Genomic DNA, 23443 nt, shown 5'->3' with positions numbered 1-23443 from the left:
TTCCCCTAAACACTCTAAAATCACTTGAAAACTTTTAAACTCCACAAATCTTAATTTTTCTAAATAACAGTGAATTTCAGGCTACTTTATAAAATGCCAAGTTCAATAACACTGGATTTTAGACGAGGTTTTAAAATTCATGTTTAAATAATAGTAAATTTATTATTTTGATACAAATCACCTAAAAATCTCAATTCAATACACCCCCCTTAGAACTTGAGGATACCAAACTTTATATTCATTTATCTTTTTTTTTGTCTCATGTCATTTTCACTAATTCATCTTGGCTTGCAGATTTTTATTACATAGTTCTCATCGTATACTCCTTTAAAGGTAGATCTAAAAATTTTGGATATGTATATGTATGTGTTCTTTAAAGGTAGATCTATCTCATATTCCATTCATTTTCTCTGTTTTAAAGCCATTTGAACGTTTTTGGATTTGTAGGTTTTTTAGATCTGAGTCAGAATTTGGAAAACTTCTCAGAAGTAATCTAACGGAGTCTTCTCCCATGTCAAGGGGATTCCAAGCTTGTCTTTTAAAAGAAATGATCTATAATAGTTTTGTTTATGATCTTTTTTTTTATTTATATGTGTACTCTTTAGTTGTGAATTATTTTGTAAATTTGAAGAGATGTAAACGAAAAATAATTTGGTAAATATGTTCATGTCTACAATATTATCTTGCCAAAAGTACTTGACATTATTGAATTATAAGCGGGAAATGTAAGCGAAAAACTCAAATTTTAAGTAGAAATTGAAATTTAAAATTTCATGAAAGTTATAAAGTATATCTTATGATCTAAGGAGACACATTAAACTATATTAATTGATATTCTTGAAGTTATTTAACACTTTTGAAAGTTAAAAAAAATTATAATGTTACTTAACAAGTTTACAAAAACTAACGTAGAAGACTTCCACAGAAGTCTTCTAGAATTAGCTAAAAACATTAATAAACATGAATATTGGTAACCTCATAATTAAAACCAATTAAGATATGAATTTCATCTAGGAACCCCAATATCGACTAATATACATGAATTAGAAGAAATGTTAAAAAATTCTTTTAGATAAAGTGAAAGTGTATTAAACTTTGAAGTAAAAGACTTCCATGGAAGTTGTCTAGAAGACTTTTAGGAAGTCTTTCATTTATGTCACTTTTACAATTGAAAATTTACAAAGGAAGAGTTCCATAAAAGTGTACTCTACAGCATACTTCTTTTAAAGTTTTTATTTATAAATATTGGCTTACTTTTGTTTTTGAAAAAAATTTGAATGTACCTGAGAAGGCGTCCCGGTAAGTCTTTAGGATAAATATGTTAATTTTTTCAATTGACCAAATTGTGTTATAAATTTGACTTTTTCAAGAAAACTGACATGTAAGTCTTCCACGAGAAAAATTAATTTAAAATAACGACTTACATACAATTGAAAAATAAAACTTAAATATTTAATTTTAATTAGATGACTTCCATGTAAGTCTTCCAGCAGAAAACTTACACGGAAGTCTTCTTTGATAACCAAATGTTTGACCAGAATCTCGGAATAAAACTCTGGCAGACTTCTGTGTAAGTCTTTGTGGGAACCGAAATTCGCATCATCGATTTTAGTGAACGGAGGAAAGAAAAGAAAACCCTACTTTCCTTTAAGTCTGGATTTTATGCGAGAGCTGATGTCAAGTAATCAAATAAATTCAGAAAATATGAAAAGACAACCAAACAAATTTAGAGAAAAGAAATCTTTATTTCGAATTTGCGTTTGAGCGTTCCATAGACAAAAACATACATGAAGCTTTTCTGGAAACGACATTACAAAGTAAATCGAATAACATATACAAAAAAACCCTAGCGAAGTTAACTAGCATAGCCGCCTATTTCAAGAAAAACCGATGTGAGCCGCAACTAGCTTAGCAATAGACGAAAAATATGCAAAAAGTTTTTATTGATTTCGTACTGAACCTTATGAAAGGCTTCCTACGTACTCCTTTCAAGGATCAAGTCGAATGTAGTTCAATTACAGAGTTTGAACAAGAGATAGAACTACCTTGCGAGTTCGTCTAGTAATTGAGGGAAATACATAGAAATTTAGCATGTCGAGAATAATGCATAAATTCCTAAGTGCAAAATGTTCTAAAATTCTAAAAAATTGTCTATGCGTCTCTCGCATTGGCTCCTCTTATGTACTCCTCTTAGGTCGGCCATCCTTTCCTTTTCTACCCTCGGGTGAAGTTTATCCATTTTTGGGAAAACTCAGGTTTTGCGGCTGTTCGGCCAATTTAGTTATTGGTTTTTAGTATCAAAGACTCTGGCTTTAATGAGCTTAATTATTGCGACTAAACTTAATCAGAAAATTACTAATTTCTGTAGGATTGATCCGAGGGAGTTTTAAGTAGTTTTTCCGAAGTAAGCTTAGGTGACAAACACTAGGAATTCACTGAATGTGTTACTTTAGAGGCGACACTTGAATTTTTACGAGATCTTAAGTTTCAGAAAATATTTTTAGCAGTGAGGGATGCGATCTCCCGTTTTTCATTGTTTAGTATTCGTCAAAAAAAATTAGGTTTTGAGGAGTTTTATAAAAATCAACTTCGTTTCTCCGAAAGTTATTCGGAAGAAGTACATTTGTGTGGGTTTGTCAACTCGTTTTTTGTGCTTCAATTTCCATGAGTTATCTAGAGTTTCTTCGTGAATTAGGGAAGTGGAAGCAAGTTTTATTTTTTCGAAAAAAAATTTGGAAAACGTCTTTTGGTCGAACATTTATGCGTTGAGATTTTTTCAAATCGGTAATGAGACAAATTTTACGGGGTTTGATAGATTTTATCGTTTCCCTTTCTGTTTAGACAGCGAAATCGCGAACTCGTTTCCGTGCTCCTCTTGTGGCGAATAGTCGCGACTACGTTTTTGATTTTTGAGCACTGCGGTGTATGTGTAAGCATTAGCCATAAGAGCAGTCACCGCTGGAGTTGTTTTACCTGCTTTATTGCGTGCTGTGAGTTTGTCTTTCATATTTCTGAACATCTTTTCGATCAAGCATTTTGCGGCCGTGAGTTAGAGTGATCCCCCCCCCCTCATTCTAGCGCCAAACTGTGGGAACCGAAATTCGCACCTTCGATTTAATGAATGGAGAAAGAAAAGAAAACACTACTTTCCTTGAGGTCGGGATTCTCTACAAGAGCCAACGACAAGTGATCAAATAAACACGGAAAATATGAAAAGACAACCAAACAAATTTAGAGAAAAAAATTGATCTTTATTTCGAATTTTCATATGAGCGTTGCATAGACAAAAAGCATAATGAAGCTTGTCTGGAAATGGGATTTCGAGGAAATCGAATAACATAGGCAAAAAAACCTAGCGAAATTAACTAGAATAGCCGCTAATGTCAAGAAAAATTGATGTGGGCTGCAACAAGCTTAGCAAGAGACGAAAAAGATGTGAAAAGGTTTTATTGATTTCAGACTGAACCATACAAAAGGCTGTCTACGTACCCCTTTCGAGGATCAAGCCGAACGTAATTCAATTAAAGAGTTTGAACAAGAGATCAAACTGCCTATGCGAGTTTTTATAGTAATTTAGTTCTAAGAGTCTAAAAATCGTATGTGCGTCTCTCCTCTTCAATCGGTAGTCCTTTCGTTTTCTTCCTCTGGGTCGAGTTTATCTCTTCACAGAAATATTTCTTTTTCTTCGATCTTCATGATTATCCTATACTTGACATTTATCTTCTTCTGCAAATATTAGATATATCGTAATAGCAGTTTTTGGCTCATTCTCGTCCAAAATTGTAAGGGGGATTATACCGGGGGTTAGACCTTTTCTGGCTGTCTTTCGACTTAAGTGTCTTTACAATTTCTTTGAGAAATTGATATCAATCAAATTACCCTAAGAAGTTACTTTTCTCTCTAAAATAAGAGGTTGATTGTAGTACTTAGAGATCGAATCCACAGTGAGCGTGGACACACAATAAAATCAATACAGCACGATTAAACTAGGCAGTAAGTATGAAAACAATTAATAGTAGTAAATAAAGGTGAACAAGGTAGTTGTTCAGTAGATTGATTGATGAGTTGATGGAAGGATGGTTGCTAGACTTAGGGTTTCAGGCAATCTGGATTTTAATGATATAGAATACTTAGATTTTCAATCCTAGAACTTGAATTCTATTGAGTTTCAGCTTTTGCATGTGAATCAATCCTATTGACTAACTCCGATATCTCAGCTGCCGTTTGTTGATATGGATCGAACGTCGATCGATGCTATGGTGCCAGCGTCGATCGATGTTCTCTTAGGCAAGCTTTAGCGAGTTGATTGATAGGTTCACTAGTTTTAACTAAATCAGCTGTCGCTTGTTTCTAGCAATCCTAGCTCAAGAGAATTATTCAGGTAATAAACCATGATGTCGCGTATGCCTAATTATCCTATATTCATGGTTCTAGTTAGCTACTATAGAACACAAACAATAAGATAAATTCTAATGAAAGATATCTAATTATCACCCTAGCAATTCTATAGTTTTGGCTAATCCATCAAGAACCGTAATTAAACATAAACCTAGCAAGTGGATCTATTCATACATGATAGTTGTCATAGAAAATCATAGAAAGAATAAATGAAATTTCAATAGATATAAAAACCAAAACCAATAGAGTTCCAAGAGAATTCTTAATGAGTTTATCTCTTCTCTACAAACCTAAAACTAAGAAAAAATAATAGAATAAAGCATAGAAAGCACATCCGTCAACAATTGGTTAGAAACACATAAATTTCGTCTAAAGTCGGCCAAAGATATATTGGTAATTTGTGGTGGCTCCTGAGCTTAAGTAGGTTTTGGAATATACTTGGACTGCCTTTTGTCATCACCGTCGACCGACACCAAGGCTGTGCCGTCGATCGACATTCCTTCATCTCCTCGGCAGGTTTCTCTCGCGAGACAGACTGGCCATTCTGCAGTATAGTGGGCATAACTTCTGCTATAGGATGCTGATTGACGTTAAACAGGTGAAATTTGAAATCTAACTCAAAGATCTATCTTATGTCAAAATATATGTTCAATCTAACGGTGGAAAGGTCTCCATCCATAGCTGAACATCTGACGCATATGTGAAGTTCTGCACCTCAAAAGGCTATAAAATCACCAAAGTTCTCCAGAACATACCTGAACCTGAAAATACAATAAACAATACTCCAAACCCATATAATAGACTTTAAAACAATCACACCATGGTAGAAAAGAGGTAAAATCCATAGTATATCAGAAATAATTTTTGGCGACCTGGATAGTGGGAAAGTGATGGAATGGCCTTTTTCCGTTTCGTCGTTCTTTCGGAAGTTGTTTTTCTATGTTGCTTAATTCTTTTTTTAATTACATGAAGTTTTAGTTCCCGCGGTTTGTTTCTTTTTCGAGAAGAAAGATTTATCAGAAACTTTCGGACATTGATTCCGTGGTGACCGATTTTGACCCCAACAGTCTTCTCTCGGAAGATTTACATAGAAGTCGTTTAAATAAAATTAAATATTTAAGTTTTATTTTTTAATTGCAAATATAACCTGAGACGACTTTTACCGATAGTGAGAAGACTTCCAGTGACAGTTGATAATAAGTCAGATTTCTGAAACAATTCAGTCAATTGCAAAACTAACATTTTTATCCTAGAAGACTTACCGATAAAGAAAAGTTGGAAGCCTTTTCTAGTATTTTCAAGATTTTGTGTTAACAAAAAAAAATTGGAAGACTTCCAGAGAAGTTGTCTCTAAAAAGCAGACATAAAGTCAATTGCAAAATTAACCTCTGCATTGACCAGAAGATTTCCGTTTAAGTTTTTTCGTTTTAGAAGACTTCCGTGTAATTATTCTATCAAACAAATCTGAAAAATTTGAAAAATCATTGTTAGATCCAATGAGTTTCATGTTTAGATTCTTCAAGTACACGTCACTTTCTTAATGAAAGTTAGTTACTCGTTCTTGACCAAGAACTTGAGTAACTATAGTAAGCTTATAAATTTTAAAATAAAATAAAAATTGGGATTTTGGGATGAAATAAAAGAGGAAGTGAAAGAGAAATTATTTGTGTGTTTAAGAAATAAAAATATAAAGATGTAGATGTTGATTTAAGTGCATTTAGAGTTTGAAATTATATGTTCATGACCGTTGATATATCGATGACAATGTCGTAAATAAAAGAAGAAGATTAGGATGATTGAGTAAGAAAATCATTTTTTCGGATTTTAAATAATGTCATTTTTGTGAATAATCCAATTTTTTAGGATGAATAGAAGAAAACAAAATTTCAAAAAATCATGGGTTAGTTTTTTTTTTTTTCAAAAAAAAAAAAAATAATGGGTTAGTTTTGTATTTGATTTTGAGTTTTGAGCTATTTTTGCAAAAGAAAACCCTTTATTTTAACCATTTTCAATAATTTAGATTTAAAGAATTATACATGAATATTCATCCGTTATTTGGATCAAAACCCTTAAACAAGACTTAAGAACCAAATTTTCATCCATTATCAACAACGCAGTCAGAATTTATTTATTTACATAATTTTAAAATTCGTTTACGTTCAATATATCAACAACATATGAGTTTTTCGTCAAATATATTAACAACTATCTCAATTGTTTTTAGTGGATGCCTATGCGTATGATAAATCAATATTTGGTCACTAAAAATTCACAATATAGATACATCCTCTGGAATTAATTTTAGCTTCGGTCCAACAAACAAATTGATGCATGGGTATTTTAATCACGCGAAGAAACATTATTGTTTCGAGCAAAAACAAGTAAACTATATATATAGTTGGCAGGAGGCAGAGGTACCCGAGGTTGTGTGTTTTGCTGTGTTAAGAGAACTTTTAGTTCAACATACTTATGTAAGAGTTTAAACTTTTTCAATTTAAATTTATCAAGTTGTGTGTTTATTTTTTATTGGATCTCAAAGAAAAATTAAACTACATTAAATTACAAAAAAAAAAAAATTACGAGACTTATTATTGAGTTTAGATCCAAATACAAGCGTAATAACTTCCAGTAGTCTTGTAAACACTTAAAACAGTAATATATGGGGTCGGTTTGCAAACCCCACAACCTGCAGGATGTCCTCTAGTCACCCGTTCATTTTTGGTTCGACCATATTTGACTTTGATGTTCGTATAGTTTCGTTCCTTTAATTTTTTTTTTTTTTTTTTTGATTAACCTGGGGGTATCCCGGACCTATGGAAGGGCCCAGACTAATCCCCAAGAGGAGATGCAGCCCACGGATAGACTCTCTCTCCGGATATACAAATGGGCCCTAAAGCATAGGCCCATATCCGTGTTGGTGTCCAGAAATCATGACTTAGTTCCTTCCAGCAGGGTTCGAACTCACAACCTGGATGCAGGAAGGAGCCCGTCCTTACCATTAGGCCATGAAGTTCTAGACATCGTTCCTTTAATTACACTATCATCACTAACATTTATGTTTGTACTTAATCCTGAACACCGTCATCAATTTTGAAACTTTAACGGAAAACTATATTTTAATTAAAAACATTATCTAGTGCAAATTATAGTTCTAAGAACACCTCCATCGTTTAGATTAAGATGAAGTTTTCATAATTAATTTATTAAAAGTAAAGAAAAAACAGACGATGAAGGCAGGTTACAAAAGAAAAAGAAAAAGATAAAGAGTAATATGGTATGTCTGCAGAGATGTTTGCAGAATCCTTTAGGTACCTCAACATATAAATGTCACGCTTTCATTTGTTTAGTCATAAAAAGGAAAAGAAAATTTTAATTGTAAACAAACTTGTACTAAAATATTAACAGAAAATGGTTGAGAATTTTTAGTGGAGTCTTAGCCAATAAGACCTCTAAGAAAAAAATTTCTCTATGTTTCTATTTCTCACTTAAATTCTCCAAAAAAATTATTTATCTGTCATCCGGTTATTCCGGTAGTTCTCCGCATTCGAAGACTTGTTCCGATATCCTTTTTCTTTCTCTTTCTTACTCGCCGGTTTATCTGCCTCTCTCGATATGTTTGTGGCTCTCATTGTTGATGATGTTAAGCATATGAAGTTTATATCTACCTTTTTAGTTGGTTCTCTTATGTTTTTCGGTGGATTTTGGGAGTTTCTAGACGGAGATTTTGTATCGTGACGAAGTCAGATCTTGTACGCTGTCGAGAAATTGAATTTTAGAGCCACATAGAGAAGTGGTCAAGGTTTTCTCCTTCTAGATCTATTCCTTCTACGTCGGTGTGAGCGTGCATGGGTATCTCCTATCTTCAGATCTGGCGGCTTAGTGTCAGGTTTCGGGTTGGTAGGGAGTATTTCGGCGACGTGTGTGGTTTAGATTTTTCAGTGTCGAGTAGCGTGAGACCTTCTCTCTTCTCTAGTCAAGTTGGGCTTCAGAGGTTGCTCCGGACACGCGGTCGTAATAATGAAGGTTGTTGTGTAGTAGTTGTGTCTGATGTGGTATTTGTGTGCCGCTGCTGGTCTCAGGCTAATGGTGGGGCCGTCTATGACTTGCCCTTTAGTTCCGATTCTTGATTTTAGCGCGAAGTAGTTTTACTCAAAACTTCTATGATCATTTGAGGGTTGGTTCACGAACGGTGGTTCTTGTTTGGATTGGCCATCTAAGAACCACTATTGGGTAATTTGGATCATAATAGTTGGCTGATCCTTAGTCTAACATTCAGGGTTAGGAGTACGACGTTAAGATGTGGTTCTCACCACACCTAGTTTTTTCTCTGGTTCACATTATTTTTGTAGTCAAACCGAAAAAGTATGACTTCTTAAGATCTTTGTGTCCCAGTTGGCACATTTGAAGCTTTCCGGTAGGAGTAGAGGTTAACATCTTTTGAAATTCCTTGTTTCCCTCTTCCGGGGATGGTTGGGAGGCTTAGGCTTTCCGTCGACTAAGGGTTTGCAAACCTGTGCGGGAATTATGTCAATCATATGAGTAGTATTTCATGCAAGCCAATTTCTACCAAAACATTGCTTAATATTTTTGTAACATCCCGAGTTGTAATATATGGAAAGACTTAAAAGGATTAATTTAGCTACATATGTCACCAAAGTCGACTTACCTTATCTGTCACACATCCGTTTAGAAATCTAAAGTTAAGTGTGCTTTGGCCGGAATAGTGAAATTATGGGTGACCTATCGGAAAGTGATTTGTGATACCGTACAAGTGAGGCCAAAGCACGGGCAGGGTCAGTAAACACTGATTTCGAACCTTTGGAAAAATTAACGGATCACTACAAGAAAGCAGGCGGATACTGACGGACGAATTCGTCAGAATATCGTCGGAATAGACATATTTTGACGAATATCTGACGAAACTGTCCGTCGGTATCATTTCGTCGGAATTTCGAATTTCGTCGGAATTTCGTCAGCCACACCGACGAATTTCTGACGAATACCGAGAAACTTTATTCTGACGAACTTCTGACCACATTCCGATAACAGCTCCGACAACAGTGGTCATCGGAAAATTGGAAATACTGACGAACCAAGTCCCTCGGAAAATACTGACGAACGTTGGTTTGTCGAGAAATACCGACGAACCATGTCCCTCGGAAAATACTGACGAACTGGGTTCGTCGGAAAATACCGACGAACCTTGTCCTCGATAAATACCGACGACCTTGTTCGTCAGTATTTTCCGAGGGACATGGTTCGTCGGTATTTTCCGAGGACCGCAATTCGTCAGTATTTTCCGAGGGACATGGTTCGTCAGTATTTCCAATTTTTAATAAATAATTATATTTTGCATTTTTAAATATTTTTTATTATAGAATTAAATTTTGCAATTTTATAAATTTAATTAAAATAAATCTGAAATTGAAAACTAATAATATTATAGAATTTAAATTCATACAAACCGAAATATTAAAAAAAACATTCAGAAAGTTTTAAAATTCAGAAAAAAACTAAGAACTCGAAGCAAATAAACGGTTTAGCTTCTCCATTATCTCGGCGTTGGTCTTCTTTTGGGATGCCAACTCAGCAAGGATAGTGGCATTCTCAGCTTGGATAGTGGCGTTCTGCTCCTCCAATGCCACAATCCGTTCACCTTTGTCATGTAGCTCCTCGAGAATCATGGGATCGGCATACGGAACCTGCGAAGAAGATGCCGGATACGAAGAAGCACGGCGGGCCAATCCAACTAAAAAGCCTCCTTTCCTTTTAGGAACAGCCTACAAAATATTTTAAGTTAGTAAACTACATTATAAAATGAATATATTGATAAAAAAAATTACCTTTTCAACCATCTCATTTATTTGCAATCGGGACAAGGTGGTTGAAGCTCCCACTGAATCGCCGTCATCAGAGAGAGGCTGAGATTGAGATGCTATTTCAGTTTCCACCAAATCAACGACATCTTTGATCAAGAGGTCCTGAATTTGACCCGTCTTCTTGTTAGTGTGAGCCACCTTAATGAGTTGGAGTCGATCAACGGGATTACCGTCATTTGCTTCGATCTAAAAAACCGCCATTATTAGCCAAGGAATATAAAAAATATTTATATAAATAAACATAAAGATAAATAATAAAAAAAAACTTACAAGTTCATCTTCCTTAGTAGACATAGAGCAAGCCCCGAGGTTGTGCACATACATACCTTTCCCGCCACGATCGCTCTTCCGGTTCTTAGAGTTCCTAGAAGACGTCTCTGCAGTTTCGTCCTTCTGCCAATGAACTATCAACTGCTCGAACACCCTCCCGTTGATGTTCCGTGGCCTCTTGTTCTTCTGCCAAACTTTCTTCCACGCGTTCACCTGCTTTGTATAAGAGTCCATGGCCTTAGCTTTGAATCTAATACGGACTGTTTCCGTGTGATCGGGGTGCCAGTTGAACTCTTGCTACAAAACACACATAATTTTAATAAGTAGATATATTAAAAAAATGTAAATAATTTTAAAAAATGAAGAGTTAGTACCGCAAATTGACGAAACCACAACTCTTGGTCTTCTTGAGGGATCTCACTCCACTTCGTATATCCAATTTGGAGCATGGAATACATCATCTGGTTGATGCTCCTGCTAATGCCATTACTCGACTTGGTGAACCTTTAAAAAAATACAAGTTAGCAAGTTAATTAATGGAAAAAAAACATAATGCTACAAATAAAAAAAATACTAACCAAGTGCTATGTCCTCGTCGTGGGGTGGGATGGAGAACCGGGAGATGCTCTCGACCCGGTTGTTGAACCAATAGTTCAACTGGCATGACCCCCGGATTCTGTTGAGCAGGAGCGGGAGGTGGAGCGGGAATATATGCGGGAAACGAGTTTTGTTCGTGAGACGATCCCGATGCACGGGAAGAGCTCACCGAACTACGTCGACGGGCTGCGGGGCGGGGTGATTCCTCGGACCTAAAAAAATTAATACATCAAATTAATTAAAATGATTTTTACATAAAAAATGATATATATATATATATATATATATATAAATATAAAAATATAATTTTTTTTATAAATATTGAAAAAGGTTGTTAAATATTTTTAAAAATCGTAAAATGTTTTTAAAAATCAAAAATGTTTTTAAAAATCAAAAAACGTTTTTAAAAATCAAAAAACGTTTCTAAAAATCATAAAAAAATTAAAACGTTTTAAATAATACATAGTTTAAACTGTAAACTTGAAAAAACGTTTTTAAAAATCAAAAAACGTTTTAAAAATAGTAAAACGTTTTGAATTTTAACAAAAACACCAAATAATTCCAGAAAAAAAATTAAAACAACAATTCAAACAACAATCCTAACTTATATATCCTAAACAATCCATTCAATCCTAAAACATTCAATCAAACAACCTCAAATCGGAGATCTAACATCCAAAACCCTAAAAAATTGAAATAAACAAAGGTTAGGATGATTCTTACATGATTTCGGGTTTGGGGGAAGAGATATGAGCGTGGGTAGAGGAATCGCCGGGGATGGGAGCTCGAAAACCGCCGGAATCGCCTTGAAAGAGAGAGAAACGGCGGAGAGGATAGAGAGAGAGGCGGAAATAACGAAGAAGGAAGAAGAAGGGTAATTATATTTGATGATTCCGACGGACACGGGTTCGTCAGTATTCCGTCGGAATCATTAAATATAAACCAATTGGCGGTGCGCGAAAATTTTCACGCGGTTTGGTTTTCCCGGGTGAACAAAAATTCCGACGGACACGGGTTCGTCAGTATATTCCGACGGAATACTGACGAACTTTACCGAGGGAATTCCGACGACATAGTGTTTAGGGGTTGATTACAAGTTTCTAAATGTAAAATCCTAATCTTTGATAATATATATAGTATTTGCATAAATATTTAACAATAAAAATGTTTTTATAACACAATTTTACACAATAACATTTTTTGAAGTAAGATTAGATGAATATGATTGTATAAGTATATGAGTGTTAAGATGAGATGTTATAAAAACATTGATATGCATAAACACTTATTTTATGAGTTGTTATATTTGAATGGTTGCGATCTAATACTATACTAAGCACTTATTATGTGTTATTTTCGTAGTTTTGGCATCAAAATTTATAGATTTTTATGTTTGAAATTGTTTTGAAACACATGTCCTCGGTATTCCGTCGGTATATTCCGACGAATTACCGACGAACTAGACCAGTTCGTCGGTATGTCGTCGGAATATACCGACGAATTACCGAGGAAGTATACAAACATCAATGAAACCCTATGTCGTCGGAATTCCGTCGGCATAATACCGACGGATTACCGACGAACTGGCCTTGTTCGTCGGTAATCCGTCGGTATATGCCGACGGAATTCCGACGGACCGAGAAAAAAAAAAAAAAAAAACCTAATCCGAATCTTCTGAATCTTCATCAAACTCCCCAACCTCAGCTTCTGGCTCCGAATGTACAACAGCATCAAGTCCAAACTCAGTAAAATTCTCAACGAATTCAACATCTGCCAAATCTTCAACTGCCTGGGCGTTGCTGGTAGACTCTGGTTGCAATGGTTCATCATCATCAGAACTTCCATTCAATCGTCCTCTTGGGTTGATTTGCGTTACTGTGACCCATGGATCGTCTCTGTACGTCACCCGAGGGTAACTGATGTAGCACACCTATACATATCAATTTTACAAGTATTAGTAGAATATATAACATTAATTAATGATATTGGTAAAAAATTATGAATATATTGACATACCTGATCAGCTTGCGAACCAAGAATGAAGGGATCATAATATTGAAGTTTCCGCCGCGAATGAACCGATATAACACCAAACGCATCAATCTTCACTCCTCTATCTGGGGTGGTGTCATACCAATCACAATAGAATACTACACAACGCAATCCAACCATTCCAGGAAATTGGATTTCTAATATTTCTTTTATGTTGCCGTAGTAGACATCGTCACCGGAAGAAGATGAAACACCAGCATCATATGTTGTCTTAGAATGACCTTTCTTTGTGAATGCATATCCTCGCGTACAGAATTTTGGATATGATTTGACCACATAGTTTGGTCCCTGCACAAATTCGCGTATCCAATCATCGAACACAAAACCTCTGGCCAAACCATCATTCACCTATAAATTAAAAACATATATGAGTGAAAAGTTAATTTGTTTATATTAAAATTAAACTACTCATTTGTTTATATGACTCACATAACTACGAAGCCACGCAGCAAATCCATTATCTCTAAGTTGTTGAAGCTCATGTTCTGTTGCATGCCTGTGAGTCATACGCAACTCCGCCATATATACACTATATACAAAAATATTATATCAATATGAAATAAATTTATTGAATATTAAAAAAAAACAATGTAAATGAATAAATATTTTTACCTCTCATATTGTAGAACATCTTCACAGTTGGTGAGCAAATATGTTTGCAAATGAGCGTGCTCAGTGTCCGTAAGTCTCCGCTTCGTGAATGTTCCACTAAGTCGTCCTATTTCCTTGAACATGCTTGGGACAGTAACATGATATGTTGCTCTCTCTCCTCTGTCATTGTGCCGAGAAGGTCTTCGATGTTTTGTATGCACTTCTGGTGGAAAATAATTTTCAGCAAAGATTGCAGTTTCTTCATTGATCACCTGTGCCACTATAGATCCTTCCACCCGGCTTAAATTTTTGACCATCTTCTTCAGATGATGCATATAACGCTCAAAAATATACATCCATCTGTACTGCACAGGACCACCAAGTTCCAATTCTCTTGCGAGATGAATAACAAGATGTTCCATAACATCAAAGAATGATGGAGGAAATATCTTCTCGAGGTTGCACATGCTGACTGGTGCGTTTGTCTTCAAATTATTAATACCCTCTTCAGTCACTACTCTGCTGCATAAATCGCGGAAGAAAACACTTATCCCTACATAGATAAAAGACATAATTTTCATAAGTATTAGTTTATATAAGCATAATTGTTAAATATAAAAATAAATTAAATTGTAAAAATATAAGATACCTGCAATTGCTTCATGAACATTACGTGGCAATAATGCTGAAAAAGCAAACGGAAGGAGGCGCTGCATAATTACATGACAATCATGACTCTTCAAGCCAGTAAACTTTCCTTCGCTTCTATCAACGCAATTCCCCAAATTTGATGCATATCCGTCAGGAAATTTCACTTTATCTGTAATCCAATCAAAGAACTCTTCTTTTCTAGCACCATCCAGACGATAAATGGGAAAAGGGGCCGTACCATTCTCATCCACATGAAGTTCAGGACGATCACAGATATCGACTAAATCCAACCTTGACTTCAAGTTATCCTTCGTTTTACCTTGGATGTTAAAGACTGTGTTCATCAGATTGTCGAAGAAGTTCTTCTCAATATGCATGACATCTAAATTATGCCGCAATAGATGACTTTCCCAATATGGCAGATCCCAGAAAATACTCTTTTTGTGCCAGTTATGTAGCTCTCCAACCGCACTGACTCGAATGTTTTCATGTCCACCTACATCTGGCGTCCTTTCTGCATCAAAATACCTAAACTGCTTCAACAAATCTTCCCCACTAACTTCCACAGGTGGACCATCAAACACCTGCTTGTTCTTCGTAAATGCATTCCTACTCCTGCGGTATGGATGATCAGGTGGTAGAAATCGCCTGTGACAGTCAAACCAACACGTTTTCCTTCCGTTCTTTAGTTGGAAAGCAGCTGTGTCATCTTGACAATATGGACATGATAGTCTCCCATGTGTTGTCCATCCAGATAACATACCATATGCTGGAAAGTCACTTATTGTCCACATAAGTACTGCCCGCATATGAAAGTTTTCTTTGCACGAAACATCGTATGTCTCAAAACCATGCGCCCATAGTTGTTGCAACTCATATATCAGTGGTTGAAGAAACACATCTAGTGATCTTTTAGGATGCTCTGGCCCGGGGACGAGAATTGAGAGGAACAAAAACTCTCGTCGCATGCACAAGCTCGGCGGTAGGTTGTACGGTGTCACAATAACTGGCCAAAGAGAATACTGTCTTCCATGCTTTCCAAATGGGCTGAAACCATCAGTAGATAATCCAAGATAAACATTTCTTCTCTCTTCTGCAAATTCTGGATATATTGACTGGAAATGTTTCCAAGCCTTCGCATCTGAAGGATGTCTAATCTCACCATTTGTGGAATGCTCTGCATGCCATCTCATTGCTTTTGCTGTGCGCTCACACTGATACAACCTCTTCAATCTTTCCGTCAATGGCAAATACCACATTCTTTTGAACGGGATCGGAACTCTTCCCCTCGTCTCCTGGAAACGAGGTTTCCCACAAAATTTGCATTCATTCCGTGTCTCATCCGCTCTCCAGTAGATCATGCAGTTGTCAATACATACATCTATCACTTCGTACGGTAGTTGAAGACCGGCAACCAGTTTCTGAACTTCGTAGTATGAACCCGGTGCAACATTATCCTCAGGTAGAATGCCTTTGACAAAATCAGTAATCGCATCCATACATTCTTCAGCCAAATTATAGTCTGTCTTAATACCCATTAATCTAGTTGCAGATGATAAGGCTGAATGACCATCTCTACAATTTTGATACAAAGGTTGTTTTCCTGCATCCAACATGTCAAAAAATCTCCTAGATTCGGGATTTGGTTCTTCCCCTCTATAATGATCATGTACCATCTGCTCAGTACCTACACCATAATCTATATCCGTTCTAGATTCTTCTAACCTAATATCCGGCTGAAATTCACTAACAGGCTGAGGTTCGCTAGTACTACCATATTCATAACCAGTTTCCCCATGAAAATACCAAACTTTATAATTACGTGAAAACCCTTTCATATACAAATGAGTCCAAACATTAAATTCTTCTATAACTTTATTATTATTGCAACTAGAGCAGGGACATCTTAACATACCATTTTTTGCATCTGGTTGTTGTTGAACAAGCCTCATGAATTCTTTAATCCCTTGAACGTATTCTTCCGTAAGCAATTTGGTGTTGGGATCCAAATGAGGTTTATCCATCCATGAACGATAATAACCTCCTGAAGACATGATTTTTACGGAATTGTTATGATCAAAGAGAATGAAGAGAGAATGAGGAGTGAAGAGTTGAAATGAGGAGGGGTTGAATTTATAGAAAATTGGTTACGGCTTTCCGACGACTTTCTGACGGAATTCCGACGGACATAAAGTAGTGCGTCGGAATTCCGTCGGTATTTACAAATTTTAAACGGCTATAAAACGGTCATATGGATTTGTCGGCAACGGTCACATAGTCCGTCAGAAATTCGTCGGTATTTTCTGACGGAATACCGACGACCGCAACGGTTATATTTGTTGATCGAAATATCGTCGGATAGTCGTCGGTATATACCGACGAACAACAGTTCGTCAGAATTCCGTCGGTATATTCCGACGGAATACCGACGACCGCAACAGATATATTTGTTGATCGGAATATCGTCGGATAGTCGTCGGTATATACCGACGAACCCTGGTTCGTCAGAATTCCGTCGGAATATACCGACGGAATTCCGACGACCTCATATTTTTGGCTTTCGTCGGAAATTGGTCGGAAAATCGTCAAATTTGTCCGACGACATTTTGGTCCGTCGGAACCTCCGTCGGAATTCAGCGTGTTTTCTTGTAGTGGATCGACCATCAGATGGGTGGGGCCAATAGGCCGAGTGAGCGGGCGTGCATGGCCCATTAGCCGTGGGCGATCGAGGCGTTACAAGTGGTATCAGAGCTGGTTAACCATCTCGGTTCTGACCCGAGAGGCGTCTTGAGACCTATCGTGGGGCGCAACGGGGACATTGTGTTCTTTGAGAGGGAGTAAATTGTAACATCCCGAGTTGTAATATACGAAAAGGGTTAAAAGGATTGATTTGGCTACCTATATCACTAAAGTTGACTTACCTTATCTATCACACACCCGTTCAGAACTCGAGAGTTAAGTGTGCTTGAATTGGAGTAGTGAAAAGATGGATGATCTATCGGGAAGTGGTTTGTGATACCGTGCGAGTGAGGCCAAAGTACGGAGAAAAGTCATGTGGTGATTACAGGGTCAATAAACAATGATTTCGAGTATTTGAAAAATTTAACGGATTGACCGTTAGACAGGATGGGACCCATAGAACGAATAAACGGGCATGGGTTGTCTATTAGCCGTAGACAGTCGGAACGTTACAATTTCATGAAAGATATCATTCCCATATGGCAATGGTTTACCTTTGGTCAAGCCCTTCCTTCTGCTTTATCTAGTTAGTTCTACTTGTAATCATCATGGGTTCATTATTTTCCAGATCTTTAGATGTTGCTTCTTCTTCTCTTATCTTTTCTGTGCTTTGGTTTAATTTTCTTTCTAGTAGTTTCTATGTAACTTCTACCAAAAAAGAGAAATTTTTGGTATCAAATTTTAACCATTTTCACAAAATAATATAAATAACATAATAACTTTAATGATATATTAAATTTTAACTAAAATGTAGTGGTATAATTTCAATATGCCATTTAATTATAAAATTATATAGAATACTTATTTTAATAGAATAGACAAATGTAAAGCGAACATTTTATATTCGCTTGTTTCAGAGCTTCTCAGTTGGTATCACCAGTTTCTGCTGATGAGGTTAAAGCAGCTTTACATGCTTTACCCAATAACAAGGTCTCAAACCCGGATGAATACACTAAAAATATTATGCAGCAGCTTAGCGAGTGATATATACTGATTATGGGATTTTTTTTGTGGATTATACTAAGGTATCATGTCCCAACAGAAGTGGATTCAGACTATTCACGTGTTTGCAGATTATGAGTTATTTAATATTATTTTAATAAAAAATAAGAAAATGAGAAACATTGAGCAATTAATAAATATTGCAAAATTATCAAAATGTCTCGCATTAGGTTGCTTAGAGTATCTCTAAAAGAAATTCAATAACTTCAAACTTAGATTTTTAGAAGTGAAATTTCATATTTGAAGTTTTACTAATCAAAACTTAAAATTTGAAATTTCATTTTTTATTTATATTTTATTCCTTACAATTAATTGCACATCACTCATTCTTAATTGTTTTTTATATATCATTTTAATCTTAATTTTTTATTATAGATTAAAGTTTCACATATAAAATTAAATAAAAAATTTAAGTAAATTCATATCATTTTAAACCTAAAATTAGACAACAAGAATATTACAAAAAAACTTTTTAAAAGTTACATGAAGACAAAAATTATTGCACACTTTTAAATATTATAACAACAGTAATGGTCTGGTAAATTGGCTCTGGAACTTCCAAAATATCTAAAATATTGTCGAACCAAATTTCGTGTAATGGAGCATTAAGAAAATAATTTTAAGAAATAATATGGTATTTTCTAGTATTTTATTAATTTAATTTTGTATTTTATCTATAATTTATATTGCAGTATAAGATTTTATTAACTAATATTGTTGTAATATGTTTTATATATGTTCTAGTTATTTATAAAAAATTATGGATCCATATTAATTACAAATATTTTTGAGAATAAATTTAAAATTTTATTTTTGGAGAAACACACTTTGAAACTTTAAATATAAATTTTTGCAAACTCTAAAACATATAGTTTTTTTGGAGATGCACTAGGACTAATGATGTTGTGTACAGTAAAAAGAATGTTCAATTTTACTAATATCTCCTTTGATCTTTTAAGAAGATGTAACTTCAAGTTTATACTAATTAAAAATAACCTCATCCTATGTGACATTTCTAAATGCTTTTTAAATCATATTTTTAAGAATTACGAAAGCACCTAATATAAACCATAGTTTAAAACAAACCAAGGGGTGTTTATATCACGTATCTATTAATATTGTCTATAAAATGAACATCTCCTCATATCAGTCTGCGTTCATAACTATGAGTCAGTAGTTATTTGTAATGTATATCAGTAGATACATATATTTGTTTGGAAAATAAAATATAGTATATTATTAATGATAAACTTTGTGTCCATGGTAAGATAATAGATTTTTTCTTGGGTTCACCCCCTAGGGTGAACCTTTAGGTTCACCAACCAATAGAAATTGGTTATTTTAGATTGAGTATCTTTTGAGAAAGGAAACAAAATAATTGTCAAGTTATATTATGTTTTAAAATAAAAAAAAAGTAAAAATAAATAAAAGTAATATTAATTGTATAAATATATTTTAAAAAACTATATATAAATTTTAAAGTTTAGGATTTATCTAAAGGTTTAAGATTTAGAATTAAAAATTCAGTGTTTTTATGATTTAGAGTTTGATATTTATGATTAGGGTTTAGGGTATAGTTTTTTGCTGGCGGATTTAAAATTATTTTTCAAAAATTCGTTTTTTGTTAATTACTATTTTTATTTATTTTACATTTATTTTAAAAACATAATGCAATTTGATAATTATTTTGTTTCCTTTTTTAAAAGATATTCAATCTAAGATAACAAATTTCTATTGGTTGGTGAACCTAAAGGTTCACTCTAATGGATGAACCCAAGAATAACTCCTTTATAAAACTACAGTACCTGGCTCAGAACAAAAACTCATAACGAAAATGATTGGTATTTCATATGAAAAAAATCTATTTAAATTTCATTTTTAGTAGTATTTCGTTACTTGGGATCAAAAATCAAAATGTAAAATAACTGCTTTTAAGAATACAATGAAATCGTGTAGCGGATAATGAAATTTTATACTCACTCTTTATTACTTTAATAGGTTTTTGCATAAACATTAAGAAAATACAAATTTTTATACATTTTATCTTGGTAATATAAAATACAACTAATTTACCCCAAAAAATGCAATATTTTGTAATCGATCACAAATTTTAAATGATATTAAATTTTATCTAGAATTGTGAGAATATCATTTATTATAAAACAAAACTTTTTTTGTCAAAATTATGAAACAAAACTAAAATCTCTAAACACCATTTGAAATAATACGGAGGAAGTATTATCTAAATCTGATTTGTCCAATTCAAATATTTTAACTATTTAGTTAAATAATTTTTTTGACAAAATAGTTAAATAATTTTTACAAATGATTACGTAAAGTATCTAATTTTTCAGACGTTATATACTATCTTTTTGAACGAAGAACGTTATGGATTATCACCAGTGATGAACGAGTTGTAATAAGTGTACATTACGTGCGCAACACTAATAATTACCTATTTTCTTTTCATTTTTTTGTCAAACTTTTTTTTTGGTCAAATTTTTACCCATCTACTCGAATCAAATATAGATACTAAAAATCGATAACCATAATGAACGAGTTCAATAACTGATGATCATCTACATCCGTAACGTGCCCCAACACTAGTAAATATCATTTTGACCAACTCGTCACCTTAGTAACTTTTTTTTTTTGAAAAGACACCTTAGTAACTTTTCAATGATAAAACTGTTCATAAGGTCACCAATTTCATTGAGAATGAGAAAATGAGTTAACGTTCCAATACTAGTGATAATAATTTTATGACTGTGGAATGTGGGTATTGATGAGTGATAAAGACTTAACCACAATAATAATGTCAACTTCATAGTGCGACAATAAGACAAGATACACGTTGATTACAAAGATTGTAGTGGTGCTTGTCTGAATTGCTTATATGTTGAACACCTCTTCAATCAGGTCACTTTCTCAGTCTAAAGCCATTACCAAAACTCTCAAGTCCTTTTCTGAAGATTTAAATGTTTTGTCATTTTTCAATTTCCGTAGAACCAAAAGGCCATAAACTCGAAATTCATTTAGAGAAAATAAAGTCAAAGTTTGACTGGCGTGTTTTAAGTATTCGAAATGACAATTACAAAGATGGTATGAAGACGAGACAAGAGCAGCATATATTACCAGTCGAGGAAAAAATGAAGACGATGAAGTTAAAACAATTTTGCTACTTAACCAAAAGTAACAACTTCTGCGACAGGCAAAAAATTTTGCTCGCTGCCTACCAAAATCAAAGTTATACTAAAAAGTATATTTGATAGACTCCTATTTAAAAATAAACTTTTTGATTTATTTAATTTTGAAATGAATAGTGAGAAAACAGATTATCTAATAGAATTACTTAAATAAACTAGTTATTGGTTCAAATTATCAAACAGTTTCTAAAAACTAACCACTTGGTTATTCGATAGTTAACCAGACGTGAGTTATTGTTGGCGTCAAAATCGATAATATCAAAATTAACGTCCAAAATTTCTTTAGATTTATACAAAGAACATATTTCTTGAGAAACTCGTACGATACTACTTTACGAGAAATAAAATTCGGAGAGCTTTCCGCGGAAAACACTCGAAAAAACAAGTTTCGAAACTACAAAAGTGTGCGTAAAGGCTAACGAAATAGGAAAGAACAAGGGAGAAGAGACCATGAGGCTGCCATCACCCACATAGCCTCTCTCTCTCTCATCACACATGAGCTCCAATAGCCCACATAGCCTCTTTCTCATCACTCATGAGCCCCATCGCCCACATAGCCTCTCTCTCATCACACATGAGGTCAAGTTTCCCACATAACCTCTCTCTCATCATTCATAAGTACCCATCGCCTAAATAGCCTCTCTCTCATCACTCATGAGCTACCATCGCCCACATAGCCACTCTCTCATCACACATGAGCTCAAATCGCCGATATAGCCTCTCTCTAATCACTCATGAGCTCCCATTGTGCACATAGCCTGTATCTTATCATACATGATCTCAAATCGCCCACATATCCTCTCTTTCATCACTTATGATCTCTCATGGCCCACATAGCCTCTATCTCATCACTTATGAGCTTCCATCGCCCACATAGCGCCTCTCTCATCACTCATGAGCTCCTATCGCTACATAACCTCTATCTCATCACTCATGAGATCCCATCGCCCACATAGCCTCTCTATCAAGAGACCCGTAGCTGTTTAAGAAAATAGAATTCAGAGTCGTGAATTAGAAGGGGTGTCGATCGATAATTTCATTAGTTTCGCTCGACACCGGCGCGAGTAAGCCCGACTCTGTTTCCAGAATCAAGCTTGGCTGAAAAGCCTTCACATATTACATAATTGACTATGACTGATTTTAGACCACATATATATATAGTTTTAAAACCATTGTTTAGGATAACATACTTTCATAGAAGCTTTTATTGTTCTTAGAGCTTTTAGAGAGATGATCAGAAAAATCCTTAAGAATTATTATTGACCTCCAGTATTTTTATCTCTATCTTTTAATGCAATTCATTCAATTTATTTTTATGTTTTTTTAACAATGTTTGAGTAGATTACTTGTTATATTAATGATTTTTCAGGGTTTTGATGAACTTATAAAATATAGAACTGTTAGGATGAGTTATTTGGATTCTTGACATGATTGATATTTTTTCTTGTATTCTAGATTAGCTACCTAGAAACATGATAATAGGATAATCGACAACCACAAGAATGGGTTACTCATGAAACATATCCTACTGAGCAATGTTGATTAATACATACAAAAGTTGGTTTATAAACTTAGTGAACAAATCAATCTGAACATTAATGCCTGTCTAAAAGTAGTGTCGATTGACACTCAAGAGTGACGATCGACACTCTCCCTAATTCGCATACGAGAGTTAGAATTATAGGTTTTAGACATCTTATTAGACTCACAGCGAGAGCTGGATATCTTACTTGTTGAATTTGATTTCTAGGATGGTTTTTACTATACTCTTAGCATCTATAGATTTAAGTTTTGATCGTCTGCATGAAACCATAAGTCTGACACTTTTCCGATATATCTCACAATCAATATTTATTGCTTTATATACTGTTTTTAATAATATTGCCTAACTTAATCTTAATATTTATAGTCTAATGTGTGTCGACCGATGCTCAGCTGTTGGTGTCGATTGATACTCAGCTGTTGGTGTCGATCTACATCAGTGCGAGCTGCCAAAAAACATGGAACTTTCGACTAGAAAATCATTTTCTTCCAAGTTCTAATGCTCGATTACTTCCC

The 23443-nt window shown here is 34.6% G+C and overlaps 2 protein-coding genes across 2 annotated transcripts; both read right to left on the bottom strand.

Annotated features, from left to right (window-relative positions):
• Positions 1-9911: 9911 nt before the first annotated feature.
• On the bottom strand, positions 9912-12657 carry LOC108824753 (uncharacterized). Its single transcript, XM_056994742.1, has 6 exons — positions 11868-12657; positions 11126-11356; positions 10922-11051; positions 10548-10844; positions 10242-10463; positions 9912-10178 (listed from the first exon to the last, which is right to left on the bottom strand). Coding segments are annotated over exons 1-6 (1149 nt in total). The 5' UTR covers positions 11870-12657.
• Positions 12658-12804: 147 nt separating this feature from the next.
• On the bottom strand, positions 12805-16887 carry LOC130500044 (uncharacterized). The gene is made up of 5 exons (XM_056994741.1): positions 14437-16887; positions 13809-14340; positions 13626-13725; positions 13161-13544; positions 12805-13074 (listed from the first exon to the last, which is right to left on the bottom strand). Exons 1-5 carry the CDS (start codon positions 16490-16492, stop codon positions 12805-12807), a joined length of 3342 nt encoding a protein of 1113 aa, XP_056850721.1. The 5' UTR covers positions 16493-16887.
• Positions 16888-23443: the final 6556 nt, after the last annotated feature.

Source organism: Raphanus sativus, chromosome 9 (genome assembly GCF_000801105.2).
Source record: "Raphanus sativus cultivar WK10039 chromosome 9, ASM80110v3, whole genome shotgun sequence".
In the NCBI taxonomy this organism is placed as follows: domain Eukaryota; kingdom Viridiplantae; phylum Streptophyta; class Magnoliopsida; order Brassicales; family Brassicaceae; genus Raphanus; species Raphanus sativus.
Note: the sequence above shows the minus strand (reverse complement) of the source record. Positions and strands in the feature narration are given on the sequence as shown.

Excerpts from the sequence above, each read along its gene's own strand:
- LOC108824753 (XM_056994742.1), bottom strand. Across the intron at positions 11,052-11,125 it reads CGACGAGGACATAGCACTTG|GTTCACCAAGTCGAGTAATG; the intron begins GTTAGTATTTTT and ends ATTTTTTTAAAG. Across the intron at positions 10,179-10,241 it reads TAAATGAGATGGTTGAAAAG|GCTGTTCCTAAAAGGAAAGG; the intron begins GTAATTTTTTTT and ends AATATTTTGTAG.
- LOC130500044 (XM_056994741.1), bottom strand. The coding sequence starts at position 16,492 with ATGTCTTCAGGAGGTTATTATCGTTCATGGATGGATAAACCTCATTTG. Across the intron at positions 14,341-14,436 it reads TGTTCATGAAGCAATTGCAG|GGATAAGTGTTTTCTTCCGC; the intron begins GTATCTTATATT and ends TTATCTATGTAG. Across the intron at positions 13,075-13,160 it reads TTGGTTCGCAAGCTGATCAG|GTGTGCTACATCAGTTACCC; the intron begins GTATGTCAATAT and ends TGATATGTATAG.